Source organism: Saccopteryx bilineata, chromosome 2 (assembly GCF_036850765.1).
Source record: "Saccopteryx bilineata isolate mSacBil1 chromosome 2, mSacBil1_pri_phased_curated, whole genome shotgun sequence".
Lineage (NCBI taxonomy): Eukaryota > Metazoa > Chordata > Mammalia > Chiroptera > Emballonuridae > Saccopteryx > Saccopteryx bilineata.
Window position 1 is genome coordinate 74,498,562 of NC_089491.1, and position 15,973 is coordinate 74,514,534.

Here is a 15,973-nt window from a genome sequence, read left to right on the forward strand (position 1 = left end):
AGTGTCACACTCTAAGAAATATGGAAATCACTAAAAGAAGCATTTTCTAGAATATTCTGTGCCTCGGGGCTTGTTTCCCAAATTTCTGTTGAATTTACAATTTTAATCCACTCTCTTCTTACAAGGAAATCAGGGTAAAAAGATGTTTGATTTAGTGCCTTTGGTCAATTCATAAGGCAAGGCAATTAATCCATCAGGAAAGTAGCATACACCTATACTGGACCGGAGAAACGTCATAGAATAAATATGCATATCCAATTTCCTCATGGCTGACAAATTTCTATTATCAAACTGTTAACAGGTTTATCTGCCCCTCAATGGCTGAATTTTTGCCATGAATACGCATTGAGCCCCGAAGTTATTAGCTATGATGGCTAGGTGACAGGGAGGACACTAGTGGAAAATTTGCACTTGACAGATCATTGACACACAGTCACATTTCTTTTTTTTTCCTTCTCTTCGCTTAACAGGAATCATGCGTAGGAATAAACTGGAGCCATTAGAGATTATTCAGGTTTAATAGCACACATCCCTTTAGCTGGCAGTTAGAACAATGCATAATGAGGCAGAGTTAAACAGAGGCATCAATTATACTCTCAGACCTGTTAATATTTCTGACAATATTTAAATAGCACATGCCTTCAGGGGATGGCTTTTTTTGCCCTCTCAGTTACACACCTGTCAAGTGTTTAATTTGCCAAAGGGAAACAGTTTGATATCTAAGGGCAGTCTTAATACTGAAGAAGCAAATTAGGAAAATTAAACGTTATTGAATAGAAGTAATGAGGAGGATCTGAGGGGAAAAAATAATAGGCTTAATTCAACACGGCATGTCAGCATCTGTCCTTAAAGCAACAATATGATCATGTTCACCAATATGCTACATATACCTTCAGCTTTCCCATTACTCACATCCTTTGCTTTTTAAAAGACAGAAGAATAATGGTGGGGAAAAATCAGAGGAGTCAAATATACCAATAATACTAAAGAAGATGGCAACAGTAACTTGCACCTATTGTGCATATAAAATCATACATCTGAAAACAAAATTTAGGCATGTGATAATAAACAAAAGCTAGCCATTGATTAAATATGTGTAGCTACTAGTTAAAAAAAATAAAAAATTTTATTCTTACAAGCAATAATTAAATATTAAATTATAAATATTAATAAATTATCAGTTGGTAAACTATACAGAAAAATTAAAACTAATATAAAATTTAGAATATTTATACTTAAACTTTAATTTTATTTATTTATTTATTTTTTTGTATTTTTCTGAAGCTGGAAATGGGGAGAGACAATCAGACAGACTCCCGCATGCGCCCGACCAGGATCCACCCGGCACGCCCACCAGGGGCGATGCTCTGCCCCTCCGGGGTGTCGCTCTGCCACGACCAGAGCCACTCTAGCGCCTGGGGCAGAGGCCAAGGAGCCATCCCCAGCGCCTGGGCCATCTTTGCTCCAATGGAGCCTTGGCTGCGGGAGGGGAAGAGAGACAGAGAGGAAGGGGGGGGGGGTGGAGAAGCAAATGGGTGCTTCTCCTATGTGCCCTGGCCGGGAATCGAACCCGGGTCCTCCGCACGCCAGGCCAACGCTCTACCGCTGAGCCAACCGGCCAGGGCCTATACTTAAACTTTAAAACAAAAAATAATACAAGTTTTTGAAATTTTACTCTAGTCATACAAGAAAAATAATCTAGTTCAATAAACAAATAAAACTGAATTAGTAACAAATGGAAACTAAAGTAAAGATTCAGGCCCTGGCCAGTTGGCTCAGTGGTGGAGCATCAGCCCAGAGTGTGGATGTCCCAGGCTTACTTCCCCTTCAGGGCACACAGAAGCAACCATCTGCTTCTCCACCTTTCCCTCTCTTCCTTATCTCTCCCCCTCTTTCTCTCTCTCTCTCTCTCTCTCTCCCTTCTCCTCCCACAGCCAAGGCTAACTGGTTTGAGCTGATCGGCCTCAGGCGCTGAGGATGGCTCTGTGCAGTCTCAGCTCAGCACTGAAAACAGCTAGGCTATGAGCACGGTCCAAACTGGGCAGAGCTTCAGTTTCAGATAGGGGCTGCCAGGTGGATCTGGTCACAGCACATGCAGGAATCTCTATCTCCTCTCCTTTCACTTGGAAAAGAAGGGAGAATGAATGAATGAATGAATGAATGAATGAATGAATGAATGAAGTGAAAGTTTAATACAACTGAGAGGTTATCAGTGGCTTTAACCAAAATTAAACTTTTATCAGCTAAGGACCAAGTTTCTGCCTTTGGGGGGGCGGGGAATAATCCAAGACAGACTGCAGAGTCAAAAAAAAAAGCAAGAACTGTGCTTTGGGAGGCCACAAAAACCAAATTCTAGTTCTAGTCACTCAACCTCTCTCTAAGCCAATGAGATAAGCAGGGTGTAGGTTGCATGGTTTGCTTGGTCTCTGTTCAGTATTTGAACAGGTGACCAGAGTCAAAAATCCAAAGGCACATAAGACAGGCCTGTAGAATTCACAAACCCTACAGCTTACTTAGTCCTGAAAATTATCAGCATCTACCACTAATAAAACAATATCACACTGTACTTAATTACAGATGATGAAACTCAATCATATTATGCTCCACAGATTTCCACGGAGGTCACAGCTGATCATGTGGGACCCAAACAGTTTTGGAACCCATAACATATTTCTACTTGGAAAAGGTAAAACAAGTTCAATAACAAGTAGGCCTATTTTCCCCCTCCCTCAGCAGACCTGGTACGTAGAAATGCTATTCTGCTTACATAAGGCTGACTAGAAGGGGTATCTTGATAGTTATATCTCACTGGACTAGTGGTATTTTCTGACATAGTTACTAATACTTTTTGTTTCAACTTTTACTGTCATTATAATCATGTCATCATAACACAATAAGGGGAGAACATATCTGCTCAACTTCACACACTCTGAAAAAAAACAGATAGTTATCTACATTATAATCACACTTATATTCAGAATACTTGTTTCTCTAAACCTTACCCATCCATTCTGAAAATGAGTATCTAAAACTAACCTTTTTAATAACTTGCAAAGAGGAGAAACACAACTACATATAAAATCTCTTTTAATTCATAATAATGACTTTAAAAATCATTAATTAGAAATTCACTAAAAATATATTCTTTTAAAGATTCTTTTTAATTTAAGTTTTTGGTTACCAAAATATCTAGATTAAGAAGTTTCATGACATTAAACAAATTTCTTCTCTATCACTACTATTTTTTCTTTTTGTATTTGGCACATTCTAAGTTTTTATTTTACTTGGAGTTGTTCTTTCACTGAATTATGAAACTAGTCTTCAAGTTTCATTTTTAACCTTGTAAGGCAGAATATTTAACAGCAAGTCATCTGTTACCATTAAAGTAATGCTAAAAATATAAAGTAATGAGAGTTAACCTGGACTGAAGGCACAGGCTGACTTCAAATCTTGTGAGGATAACACCATTTTAAAAATGTTTTTAAACCTGAGAAATGGTGATTAAGTTCAAAGAACATCTGACTTTAATTTTCATTCTGTCATTGTACTATGTTTCAGTTTTAATATAATTGCTAGGACTTTTAATGCTCATAATTTTTACAGAAAAAACAGTGCTACATTTAAGAGTTCTAATGTTTATCACAATCTGATGCTGTCATAGAAGGAATTGCTACTTACACTCCTTTAAGAAGTGAGAATTGCAATTCCTCCAACCGATGACAATAATTATTTCTTTTACTGTCAAAATAAAGGTGATTTCCCTTCCTCACACACGATTACACATGCAAATCCAGGCTTATCCGAAATCTTGAAAGTATACTGAATGCCTGAATCTGAATGAGCAAGATCACAAGAACAATGAGCTTTGGTGAAGATGGAAACCAAGTCTACAGCCATATACCCGAAACACATTTTTATTATCCCCTTCTCCTGTAAGGGCTTATTCTTTAGCATTCACACAGCTTTCAACACGATGTCATATCATCTACAGTATACAGCAACAACCATTACATAAATAACTAGGGCGGGGGAGCCACAGTGAATCTGAATGTCTCGTTTGGAGGTTTGAATGACTTCATTAACTATGTATTAATACATACAAAATTGAGCCTTTCAGAAAAACACAAGCCTTTCACAAGATCTATGCCATGCTGTGAATGCCTGCTTTGGGTAAATGATGTCCTACCTGGTCTTTCAGCTGCTGTACAGAAGTCTGAAGGTTCAGAATCTGACTGAAGAGTGGGCTCTGCAAGACTGACTTTAGAAGGCTCAGTTTGTCTTCATTTGCCATATCCCCGCGTTCTCGCAGCTTGGCTTGCAAGCGCTCTGCTGCCTGTAGGGCCCGGTTCTTGTCTATACCAAAGAGTGGCATTAGTCAATAATGAGATTCAAACACGCTCATCAACCAATGCGTATAGAAATGCTAAAAATCCTTTTGAGAATACAAAATCAACTCAGTATATAAAAGAGGCCCTGGCCAGTTAACTCAGTGTTAGAGCGTCAGCCTGGCCTGTGGATGTCCCGGGTTTGATTCCCAGTCAGGGCACACAGGAAAAGCGACCATCTGCTTCTCCAGCCCTGCTCTCTCTTCTCCTTTGCCTCTCTCTCTCTCTCTTCCCCCTCCTGCAGCCATGCCTCGATTGGTTCAAGCAAGCCGGCCTTAGGCACTGAGGATAGCTCTGTGGCCTCTGCCTCAGTGGTTAAAAAATGGTTTCATTGCTGAGCAATGGAGCAAGGGTTCCAGATGGGCAGGTATCAACCCCTGATGGGCTTCCCAGTTGAGGAGCATGCAGGAGTCTGTCTCTCTGTTTCCCCTCCTCTAACTAAAAAAATTTAAAAAAAGAGGGAGACTGAAACATGTCACTATATGTCCCTCAAACATTGAAGTCTCTTGTAAGAAAATCTGTTTGAAAAGCAGAACTGGTTATGGTGCATGCTACAAGCAACTAATTGTAAAATACAGAAACTAATTCAGATAAAGTACATTTGAGTTTTATTTATTTATTTATTTTTGTATTTTTCTTAAGTGAGAAGTGAGGAGGCAGAGAGACAGACTCCCACATATGCCTGACCAGGATCTACCCAGGAAGCCCAATAGGGGCGATGCTCTGCCCATCTGGGGCCATTGCTCCATGTACTGGAGCCATTTTAGTGCCTGAGGCAAGGCCATGGTGCCATCCTAAGCGCCTATGGAAAACTTGTTCTAGTGGAGCCTTGGCTGCAGGAGAGGGGAGAAAGAGAGAAAGGAGAGGGAGGGGAGGGTGGAGAAGCAGATGAGCACTCCTCCTGTGTGCCCTGCCTGGGAATTGAACCAGGGACATCCACATGCCGGAGCCGATGCTCTACCACTGAGCCAACCGACCAAGGTTTTACATTTAAGTTTTAATGCCAGCTATTTCAACTTTTTAATAAAAACTATTGAAGACTAAATGCTCTGTGATTTTACCAATGCTGATATGTTCACCTTTTAAAATTTTACTTATAAGAAAAATTAGAAATATAACTAACTCATAAATACATAAATGTAGATAATGTCCTCATACCCAAAGTACGACAATTTCACATATTACGGTGTACAGTGTCCTATAGTTGAGAATTTACTTGCACATATATCACAATAATGCATATCTCTTCAAAAACATGACTTTTTAATACTTAGTGTTTTAATATTTGCTATTTAATTTTAAAATAACTTAAATTTCAATAGAAAATTTTTATGTACATAATTAATTTATAATTAAAATAAATCATATATTAACTGAGCACTTAATTTATCAGGCACAAAGTTGCAAAATATATATTTTGAGTAATCATAATATTATACTATCAATAATAATAACCACAGCATCTAACATGCATGTCCCACCAGATAGTTTATCCCAAAAGTAATAATTAAAAACACCTCCCTAAAAATAACTCACACACACACACACACACACATACACACACAGTCTCTTGATGCCAAACTTATTTATTTATTTATATTTATTTTTTTACAGAGACAGAGAGAGTCAGAGAGAGGGACAGAAAGGGACAGACAGGAAGGGAGAGAGATGAGAATCATTGATTCTTCATTGCAGCTCCTTAGTTGTTCATTGATTGAGTTCTCATATGTGCCTTGACCCGGGGGCTACAGCAGAGCGAGTGACCCTTTCCTCAAGCCAGCAACCTTGTGCTCAGGCTAGCGACCTTGGGCTTTAAGCCAGCAACCTTTAGGCTCAAGCTAGCGACAATGGGGTCATGTCTATGATCCCACGCTCAAGCCAGTGACCCCACGCTCAAGATGGTGAGCCCATACTCAAGCCAGATGAGCCTTCATTCAAGCCAGCGACCTCTGGGGTTCGAACCCGGGTCCTCCGCGTCCCAGTTCAATGCTCTATCCACTGCATCACTGCCTGGTCAGGCCAAATTTATTTATTTTTGATGGAGACTGTTCAGTTATAGGTCCTAACAGAGTCATTATGGCAAAATACTTATGAATCAAAATATATTTGCTATATCATAATAATAAAAAAAAAGAGTGGGAATTATCAACAGAGGCACTTTTTATAACATTAAATGTGGAATTATAAACTGAGAAATTAAAACATAAATTAATGTTGGCCATGAGCTCACAAACATATACAAATTTAAACAAAAAAATATTTACTCATACACAGAATTTTAAAAGCAAATAATGATAAAGATATACATGAGAACTTTATTTTGGGTTACATTTCCCATGGTATCTCAGAATCACAATCTAGCATTAATTCCTCAGTTACGTCTTGGAAAGAGTATGAGTCAATAACTTACAGAATAAAGATTAGAAAGATACAATTTAAATAATTTTACATTACTCCTTTACTTTCCACTTTCTTAAGAGGAAGTTTCCTCTGTGAAGCAGTAGTCCTTATGGTGTGGGACTTTAGTATAAAACGGGTGCTGAAGGAAGGCTACAACCATGCTTCTTCATTACTGGTATGGTCCCAGCCACAAGTCACAGTGATGACCCCTACGGTCACAACAAGAGCTCTTCCTTTTCCCACTCACTCTCACCCTCCCCTCAAAATAGACAGCTGTCAAGACACCAGCTGCACTCATCGCGGGACCAGAGAGAAATCCATGTGGGGGTCTATCTTCCTCTCACTTAAATATAAATAAAATAAAAAATAAAGTAAAAATATGTATGATATAGGCAAAGATCTTTTTCAGTATTAAAAATATTGTTAAACTTTATGATGCTATTCAGAAACAAACGTTAGCCAGCATTAGGTTCATAGATGATAATTGGGTTTATATTAAGTGTAAAACCTGTAAGTGAAAAATCTCATAGGCTTTTAACTTTTGCTTATAAACTATGTTTCTATAACACTTCAGATGAAATTGTTCAAATATGGAAACACATTACCCTGGTATAATGTTAGTGGATAAAAAAATTTTAAAAACTAAGTATGACAGAATCCTGCTATTTAGAACATACTATATTTCAAAGATCCGACTGGAAGGAGGTCCAATTCTTACAATGATAGAAAGGAACAAGTCTTACCTATAGTTTCTAACATTTTTCCTCAAAGTTCAGTATTCTTCTCGATAAACAGTAAACAAAATGGAACTCTGGAGAGAAAATAAAATAAAATGGTTATATTTTATCAGAATTTTGAAATTATATTCTAAAACTATATACTATAAAAAGCACTTGATGCTACTTTAATTCCTTTGACCATTAAAATCTCTTTGACTGAAAAGATAGTTTTCCTTATACTTAATAAAAAAAAGCAATAATTTTAGAACTAATCCAAAATTATCTTATATTTACAGGTAATATTTGCATTATAAGTAAAAGGCAAGAAATCTCTTTTAATAAGATGACAGATAAATCCAAAATATTTCTTTACAAGATCAACACAGCCCACTAAAATCTTGGATTCATTTAAATATCCTTACCCACAAAGTAAGAAGCTTACTTAACTCTGCATGAGAAATTCTGAGGAAAAAACATTAAAATGTAAAAATTAGAAGATGTGACTCTGGCCTTAAATGCTCACAGTCTTAACTGGGGGGGGGGGGCACATATACATACACATCTATTAGAAATAAGCTGTGACACTCAAGCAGTACGTCAGGCACCAGAAGAGAATACATTAAATTGTGGATGAAAATGTGAGTAAAAGAATGTTAAGTAAAAGAAGATTCTTCAGGGGTTTTTAAAATACCCTCCTGACTATAATATTTTCTTCTTTACCATCCAAAAAAAATAAACAAAAACTTCAACTCACACAGATCTCATCTTTCTTAACAACACTTATCTAGACATTTTAAATGTACTGAATTCAGATCTGCACTGACAATGTTCACATCACTAATTCATCTTTAATATTTGCTGTTTAACAATTCTGCACAATGTCTCCACAGTTACATCAACTCTGTGTCTTGCACAAAACAGTCATCGGGAAGTCAGTCAGTAATTCCCTCAATGGAGAAAAGGAATCACAACCACATCCTCACATGCATCTGGAAGATGAGAAAGAGACTTTCTTTAAGAAGAAACAAGTTGTCCCTTGTTATTTAAGAGAAAATGAATTTGGAAAATAATGGAGGTATGTGATGCAAGTGAACATATGCGTAGACCATCAAGCCTGCAATGAGCTCTGTGTAATAATAGAAAACAGTATTTATTGGTTTTCCTTATCTCAATTTAGAATATGTTATTTAAAACATCAACTCCATTTCAAATAGTTCAACCACTGGCACTTGTTTAAAAAATTCCCTAGTGTAGGCCCTGTCCGGTTAGCTAAGAGATAGAGCGAAGGCCCGGCATGTGGAAATCCCAGGTTTGATTCCAGGACAGGACACACAGGAGAAGCACCCATCTGCTTCTCCATCCTTCCCTCTCTCCTTCCTCTCTGTCTCTCTCTCTCATCCCCACAGCCAGGCCTCCACTGGAGCAAAGTTGGCCCAGGTGCTGAGGATGGCCCCATGACCTCTGCCCCAGGCACTAGAATGGTTCCGGTTGGAGCAGAACAACGCCTAGATGGGCCAAGCATCGCCCCCTGGTGGGCATAACAGGTGGATCCCAGTCAGGCACATGCGGGAGTCTGTCTGCCTCCTCTCACTTCTCACTTCAGAAACACACACACACACACACACACACACACACACACACACACACAAAATGTGGCCTGGTGTGACAACGAGAGGGCACTGGCTCTAACCTGGAACTGAAACCTAAGTAACAGTGTGACCTTGACCAAGGGCCTACCATCTGAACCTTAGTTTACTAGAAAACATATTTACTCAGTAAGTATGTCATGATAAATGAGATAAATAAAATATACTAATTTCCAGATCACTACATAAATCATAACTATAATATATATATTAATATTAATACTGAGCCCATATTGATGAGCATTCCAATACCAACCATTGCATGGTTTCATGAGGAAAAATACAGGGAGAACTTAAAAATAAATTAGTCATACTTTTTATTCTTTCTGACAAGAAGACTACGATATTGCTTCATAAAATAGCATACAATGAGATTCCCAAAAAATATTATTAACCTCTGACAATTAAAAGATAAAATAAAGATATCAAAATGTAAGAAAGCCCAGGTCTACATAGGAATGTATTTAAAGAAATTTTTAAACTTATTGATTTTAGAGATAAAGGAAGGAGAGAGGGAGAAGGGAAGAGGGGAAGGGAGTATGGGTAAGAAGGTAGGGAGAGCAAGAAAGGAGGCAGAGAGCGAGAGGGAAAGAGAGAAACATCAGTTTGTTGTTCCACTTATTCAGGTATTCATTGGTTGACTCTTCTATGAGCCCTGACCAGGTATCAAACCCGCAACCTTGGCGTATCAGGACAACATCTGAACCAACTGAGCTACCTGGCCAGAGCCCTTCATATGTATATGTAATTAAATCACCCAAGAGGAAGCATGATAGCAATGGAAAGGTATAGATTAGTAAGTCTGATGATTTCAGCTTGACCACTTAATAGCTATGTTTTTAAGTCACTTATCTATCTTTTCTGAACTTGAACATCTCTATTTACTCATGAATAATACTCACAAAGTCCAAAAAGAATAATATTATACATGTAAGTATTTGATATATACAGTAAAATTTGGTTTTATCCTCCTACCCTTATAAAATATTAACTTCAAAAGATAGGCATTATTGGCATGGGGTGGAGGAGGAGGAGGTCCTCTATGAATTTAGAGGCCCGCTGATTTAGGAGTCTGTAGAGAAAGTAGAGAGTAGAAACTGAGAAAAATACTACCATCCATGAGTTTACCTACAAGTCAGTTATGTGAAAAAAAAAATTACTTTTTATTCAGACTTATCACAAAGGCTTTTTATTTAAAACCTCAGGCTCAAGTAACTGACATTAGTGCCCAGACTTCCACCCTCTGGATTTCAGTGATATAAAATTAGTTTGTCTCCTCTGCTCTGATATCCCTAAAATAAATACATGGCTTTTTCTGTGGTTTTAAAGAGTTCATCATTACTTGTTGGAGACTGCAAGCCAACAGGTTCTTTGCAGTTTAGATTTTTGGGGGACAGAGGTGTGGGGAACTGGCAGTAAGCTGACAGTCTGCCCAACCCCCCACCTCACTTGCTTAGTGAAGTTGCTAAAGGCTGTTTTGTACACACCTCTGTGTTAGCTGGGTTGTTTATACTCATTCTATACCCCAATGTTCCTCAGAAAAACTAAAGACTGTTTTCTTTTTGTCCTTTGTTTTGTGAAGTTAAGATGTTAGGTTTGGTGGGGGTTTTCTGCACTTGGTGGAATTCTTGGGTTGCCTTGGAAATGTGACTTTGTTTTAATGATCTCTTTGATTTGCTAACGATCTCACTTTGCCCTATAAATAAAGCAGGTAGGGGGGTTGAGCGCACTCTGTTCTTGCCATCAGCTTGCAAGGCCTCCTGATCCCATCCTATTTCTCTTTAAGTTTATTTCCTTAATTCTGTGCTGTTCCCACTCAGGGTCTGGAATTACTTGCCATGCTGGTTCCTGGCAAGTGGTGCCCAACGTGGGGCCTGAAGAAGGGAAAACTAAACGAAAGGCAGGTGATGGAACTCCCCAGGTGCGCAGAGTAAGTCAAGTTTTTGAGTCCTTTTCGGGGAGAGTAGAGTCGGGAGTAATAAATTATGAGACAATTAGGGTCAAGAGTGAGGGACCTTTTTCTTTTTGTACAAATGTTTTTATTTGAGGAAGAGCTGTTGTTTGATCTCAGTAAGCTAGAAACAGAGAGATGTAAATTTGAGAAGACCTTGGAGTCTGAGGATGACTGGAGAGATAATGAGGGTGGCCATGGCCGCCTTAACCTTTGTGCCTCTGCTGCCCTCTGCTCTTTCTTACGCTTATCGGGTTGCTCCCAGGGTCTTTGTCTCAGACCTTTGGAGATTCTCACTCCAACAAGCTTTAGATCAGACTCGAGATATAGGGAATTACATCACGATATACATTGATATTGGGCCTTCATACATGCAAGGTCTGGCTATTGCCATAGTGTCTCAGGGGAGGCCTCCAGGACAATACTCTGATAAACGGCAGAACAAACAAAAGAAGGAAGGTCGGGGAAGTACTTCTGCCAGTAGATCTTGTTTCCAATGCAGGGGTTTAGGACATTTTGCTAGAAATTGCCCTACCCCTCCCGGATGTCAGTCTCAGCCTCTCTCTCCCTCAAGGGCAGCCAAATCTTAAAGCTCCTGACCTCTGCCCAGGCTGTAGGAAAGGGAAACATTGGGCAAAAGAATATAAATCTAAGAATACTGCCAGAGGGCAGGTGATTCAGGGAAACTGACAACAGAGCGTTCCCCGGCCCCATCAACTTAGTTTGCCACTCATCTAAAATTCAGGAGGAGAAATCTCAGCATAATCAACCTGAACTGCCAGTTGAAGCGGCTTTTGGAATTTTTAAATAGGAGATTCAGGTGTTAGAAAAGTTACAGCTTCTCCTGTTATGGTCTGATTTTCTTTGTTTTAGCTACAATCATTGGAACTATCATTTTGTTTCTTTTCTATTCTTTGTCTGGAAATTTGGATGGGGACTCAAGGTGGATCTGTCTACAAAATTTCCTTGCGGCCCCGAGATTTTTCTTGAGGAAATTTTGACTAGTCTCGTCCATCTTTAGTCCCTATTAAAAAATGCCCTAAGATCAGGCAGGCATCTTTCTAATCTGGTTGTGCTCTGAAATCCTAGGTTTCTCTCTGGTTTCTCTGATTCTTGTTTCTGTTTAGTCTTTGTTTAATGTTGTCTAAAATGTGTCTGTTTTTAAGGCCTGAATTAAGTTCTTGCATGCAAAAATTGGAAATGCCGGCTCTAATATTTAAAAAATAATAATTTCATCCGTACATTTTGCTTTAAAATTGGACCTTTTAAAAAGCACTCACTTAAATTTAAATAGAATAGAATGTAGATCCTAAAGACTTGCTAATTTAGTTGAGCTTTTGCATCTGTTATTGCTAAGTAACACTGGGTTTCATTTTTGGATTTTTTTTTTACTCACTCATGAAGCAATCACTGAGCTGCGACTTGGGGCAGGGTGGATTTCCCTAACAAAGCTCTCAGTTGTTTGTTTTTGTTTTTTTACAATGGGAAGATAACAAAGGTCATACTAGATTTTTTTCAGCCTCCTGTGCTCTCTAGATTGCCTGTTAATTAATGAGATAGAAATGTTTTGTAAGGTATGGAAGTGTTACTTGGAAAAGCATTTACTATGTTTTAGACTTTGGATTTAACCTGAGGACAGGTATTTCCTTACAATCCTCAGGGTCAAGGCATTTTAAAGCATGCCCAACAAATGCTTAAAGGTCAACTATAAAAAATAAAAAAGGGGGAGTCATATCCTGGAACTCATACAAATCTTCTTTATCATGTTTTACTTTAAAAAAATATTTTTTGTTTTTTTGTTTGAATGCTGATGTACAGGCCATTCAGTGGCCCAGAGACTCTGGAATCCAACGAGGAAAGCCTTCCCTGAAGTGTGATGGAAGGACCCACTCACAGGAATCTGGCAAGGGCCACACCCTGTTTTCCTATAGGGCTGAGGATATATGTATATTTTTCCTAGGTCTGCTGAGGCTCCACGGTGGGTTCTTGAACATTTGGTGAAACACCATGAGCCAGGATGAGACACTTGCTTCACAAGCACAATTTTATAAGACTTATTTTACTATGCTCTCATCCCTCTCTTTGTCAAATCTGTTTCATCTATCAAATCTTCTTAGCACACTCCAAACCTCTTTCTCCTGCAAATTCCTACCCTCTTTCATTTGATACAGCTGATAATGCTTTCTGTCTTTTTCCAATCAGCTCCAGACATATGGAAAAAGTTTATATAAGCAGAGGAGGATTCTGAAACCCCTCAACGATATCTCCTAAGCATGGCATTTAGAGGAACAAGAAAAGGCAGACAAAGCCCAAAGAGATCAGACAAAATACCAGCTCTTGGCATATGCCCTTAACAGCTCCAATGCCCCTAAGTGGCCTCATAAGACTCCATCAGGGCCCTGCTTTAACAGTGAAAAGGAAGGTCATTGGGCTAAAGCCTGCCTGCCTGCCTTCTCAGCCCCTGCCAGGCAAAAATGGTCAATGGAAAATAGGCTGCTCCCTCGCTCCTGCAAAGGAAGGGTCAATCTCTTCCACTCCTCCCAGCCGCCTCTGACCTAACCTTGCCCAGCTGGCAAGGACTTGCCACTGAAGACTGAAGGTGCCCAGGGCCATCAGCCCCATCTCACATCACCACAAACAAGCCTAGGGTAACCATCCAAGTAGCAGGTAAGCCCATCTCATTTCTTATAGACACAAGGGCCACTTACTCTGCCTTGCTGGAATATTTGGGTTCTGCTCATCCTCAAAGATCTCTGTTGTGGGTGTTGATGGTCTTCTTTTTCTCCCCATTTTCCATGGATCCACTGCCTTGTCTAATACATAGTGTCTCCTTTACACACTCTTTTCTCCTCTTGCCTAAATGCCCCATGCCTATTCTAGGACAGAACCTACTCTCCAAATTCAGAGCCTCTCTCTCTCTCTCTCCTTTTTGCCCACTTCTGTTACAAATTTACCTCTACCACCCAGCATAGTGTAATGTATCCCAAGGTTCTCACCACCCCAAGGCTGCAAAACTCTAGGGAAAGGCCCCCTGGTTTCATCTCTCCAGGTTAAAGGACACAGAAGCTCCATCTCCATACATGCTGCGGATGGCCCTTCTAGTCTACCTGAATCATTGCCAGAAATCCAGTATTGACATTAAGCTTGAGACAAAAGCTTAATGTGCTAGAAGCAGTGGTCACTGGGACTTGGACGATAGCTGCAGAGTGTGGAAATGTGACAACACTTCCAGTGCCAGATGAACTTTTTTTTGAATCTGTGTAACTTCTGCTTCTTGGGACAGTTCTCAGACTGAAGTGGGGTTGGGTTGCATTTACAGATAATGTGGAGCGGTGATGGTGTCAACATGGACTTGGTGAAATTACATTAACATATTAAGGACATTCAAAACTGCAAAAATTCTATTTTATATCCTGCTGTATAGCTAAGAATTTGCTTGATAATCTAAAAAGCTTTAATCCCTTCATTGTATTAAGACACTTATTTTGGTATCTCTTAGCATTGGCTATATTAATTTTGTGTTTATTTTTTCAGTCTGCCTCCAAATTGGAACATGGGAAATCAAATGAGTATAAATCACAGCACACAAATTGAAGTTAAAAACTAGAAAAGGGGGATATGTTAGGAACCACAAGCCAACAGGGTCTATGCAGTTAAGATTTTTGGGGGACAGAGGTGTAAAGAACTGGCAGTAAGCTGACAGTCTGCCCAACCCCCCACCTCACTTACTTAGTAAAGTTGCTAAAGGCTGTTTTTTTCCACACTTCCAAGGTAGCTGTGGTGCTAGGTTGTTTATACTCATCCTATACCCCATGTTCCTCGAAAGACTAGAGGCTGTTTTCTTTTTATCCTTTGTTTTATGAAGTTAAGATGTTAGGTCTGGTGGGGGTATTCTGCACTTGATGAAATTCTTGGGTTGCCTTGGAAATGTGACTTTGTTTTAATGATCTCTTTGATTTGCTAATGACCTCACTTTGCCCTATAAATAAGCAAGTAGGGGGTGGAGGGCGCTCTGTTCTTGCCATCAGCTTGCAGAGGCTTCCTATTCCCATCCTATTTCTCTTAAGTTTATTTTCTTAAATCTGTGCTGTTCCTACTCAGGTCCTGGAATTACTTGCCACACTAGTTCACAGCAATTATTAACCATGAGATAAAAGATTTTTAAAATGTGTTCCTTTCGTTGTTCTATACCTCTATCACAATGATTCAGTTCTAAGTATAAAGAAACTCATTCGTAATCACAGAATTATTGAGACGCAGAGATGGAATCCACTCCCATCAAATTGTACACATGAATTCTCCTTCTCACCCTCCAACCACCACCCCCATCACTCTTCCCTTATTTCCCTCCTCAACTATACACAGAAATAGAAGGGTACTGACTGATAACAGTGGTTAATAGCCAACAGATAAAACTTTAAAAAGATCCAATAAATGTCATAAAAACACCAAGTTCTAAGGGTTTTTCTGGGCAATGCAAGTGACCAGTGAGGTTGAATCAGATGCAGTAAAGAGAAGAAATGAGATTGTGGTGGGATTCAGCCGGTTTGCACTGGTTCAGCAGAACCGATACCTATTTTTTGTTGAGCTCACTAAACCGGTTGGTAAATGGCACTTGTTATCAAGGTTCTAAGGTGGGCATTTGGACAGCCACCCAATGTGGACATCACAAATTTACATTCCTTACTCTTTTTTAATGTTCATCGGTGCACCAGTGTATTCTAAGCACCAGTGTATTCTAATGCAATGTTCATTCCGTCCATAGGTGAAAAAGTTGGCTGGAACTATGCTTGTAATATTTATTTATTCATTTCATAAATCTCATTATATCTTTGATGAAATACTACATTTTAATTCTCTTGCATTTGTTAC

At 39.1% G+C, this 15,973-nt stretch overlaps 1 protein-coding gene across 8 annotated transcripts in view; it reads right to left on the reverse strand.

Moving 5' to 3' along the window:
- MPDZ (multiple PDZ domain crumbs cell polarity complex component) overlaps nt 1-15,973 on the reverse strand; it is a 191,076-nt gene that overhangs the window by 148,897 nt on the left and 26,206 nt on the right. For 7 of the 8 annotated variants that reach the window (XM_066257256.1, XM_066257258.1, XM_066257257.1 and 4 more), the window contains exons 2-3: nt 7,529-7,596; nt 4,187-4,353 (exon numbers count right to left, since the gene is read on the reverse strand). In XM_066257256.1, the coding sequence (XP_066113353.1) occupies nt 4,187-4,353; nt 7,529-7,544 (183 nt within the window). In that variant the 5' untranslated portion in view covers nt 7,545-7,596. Of the gene's footprint in view, nt 1-4,186; nt 4,354-7,528; nt 7,597-7,926; nt 7,967-15,973 lie in introns of all 8 variants that reach the window. The other variant, XM_066257252.1, reaches the window with a different exon arrangement.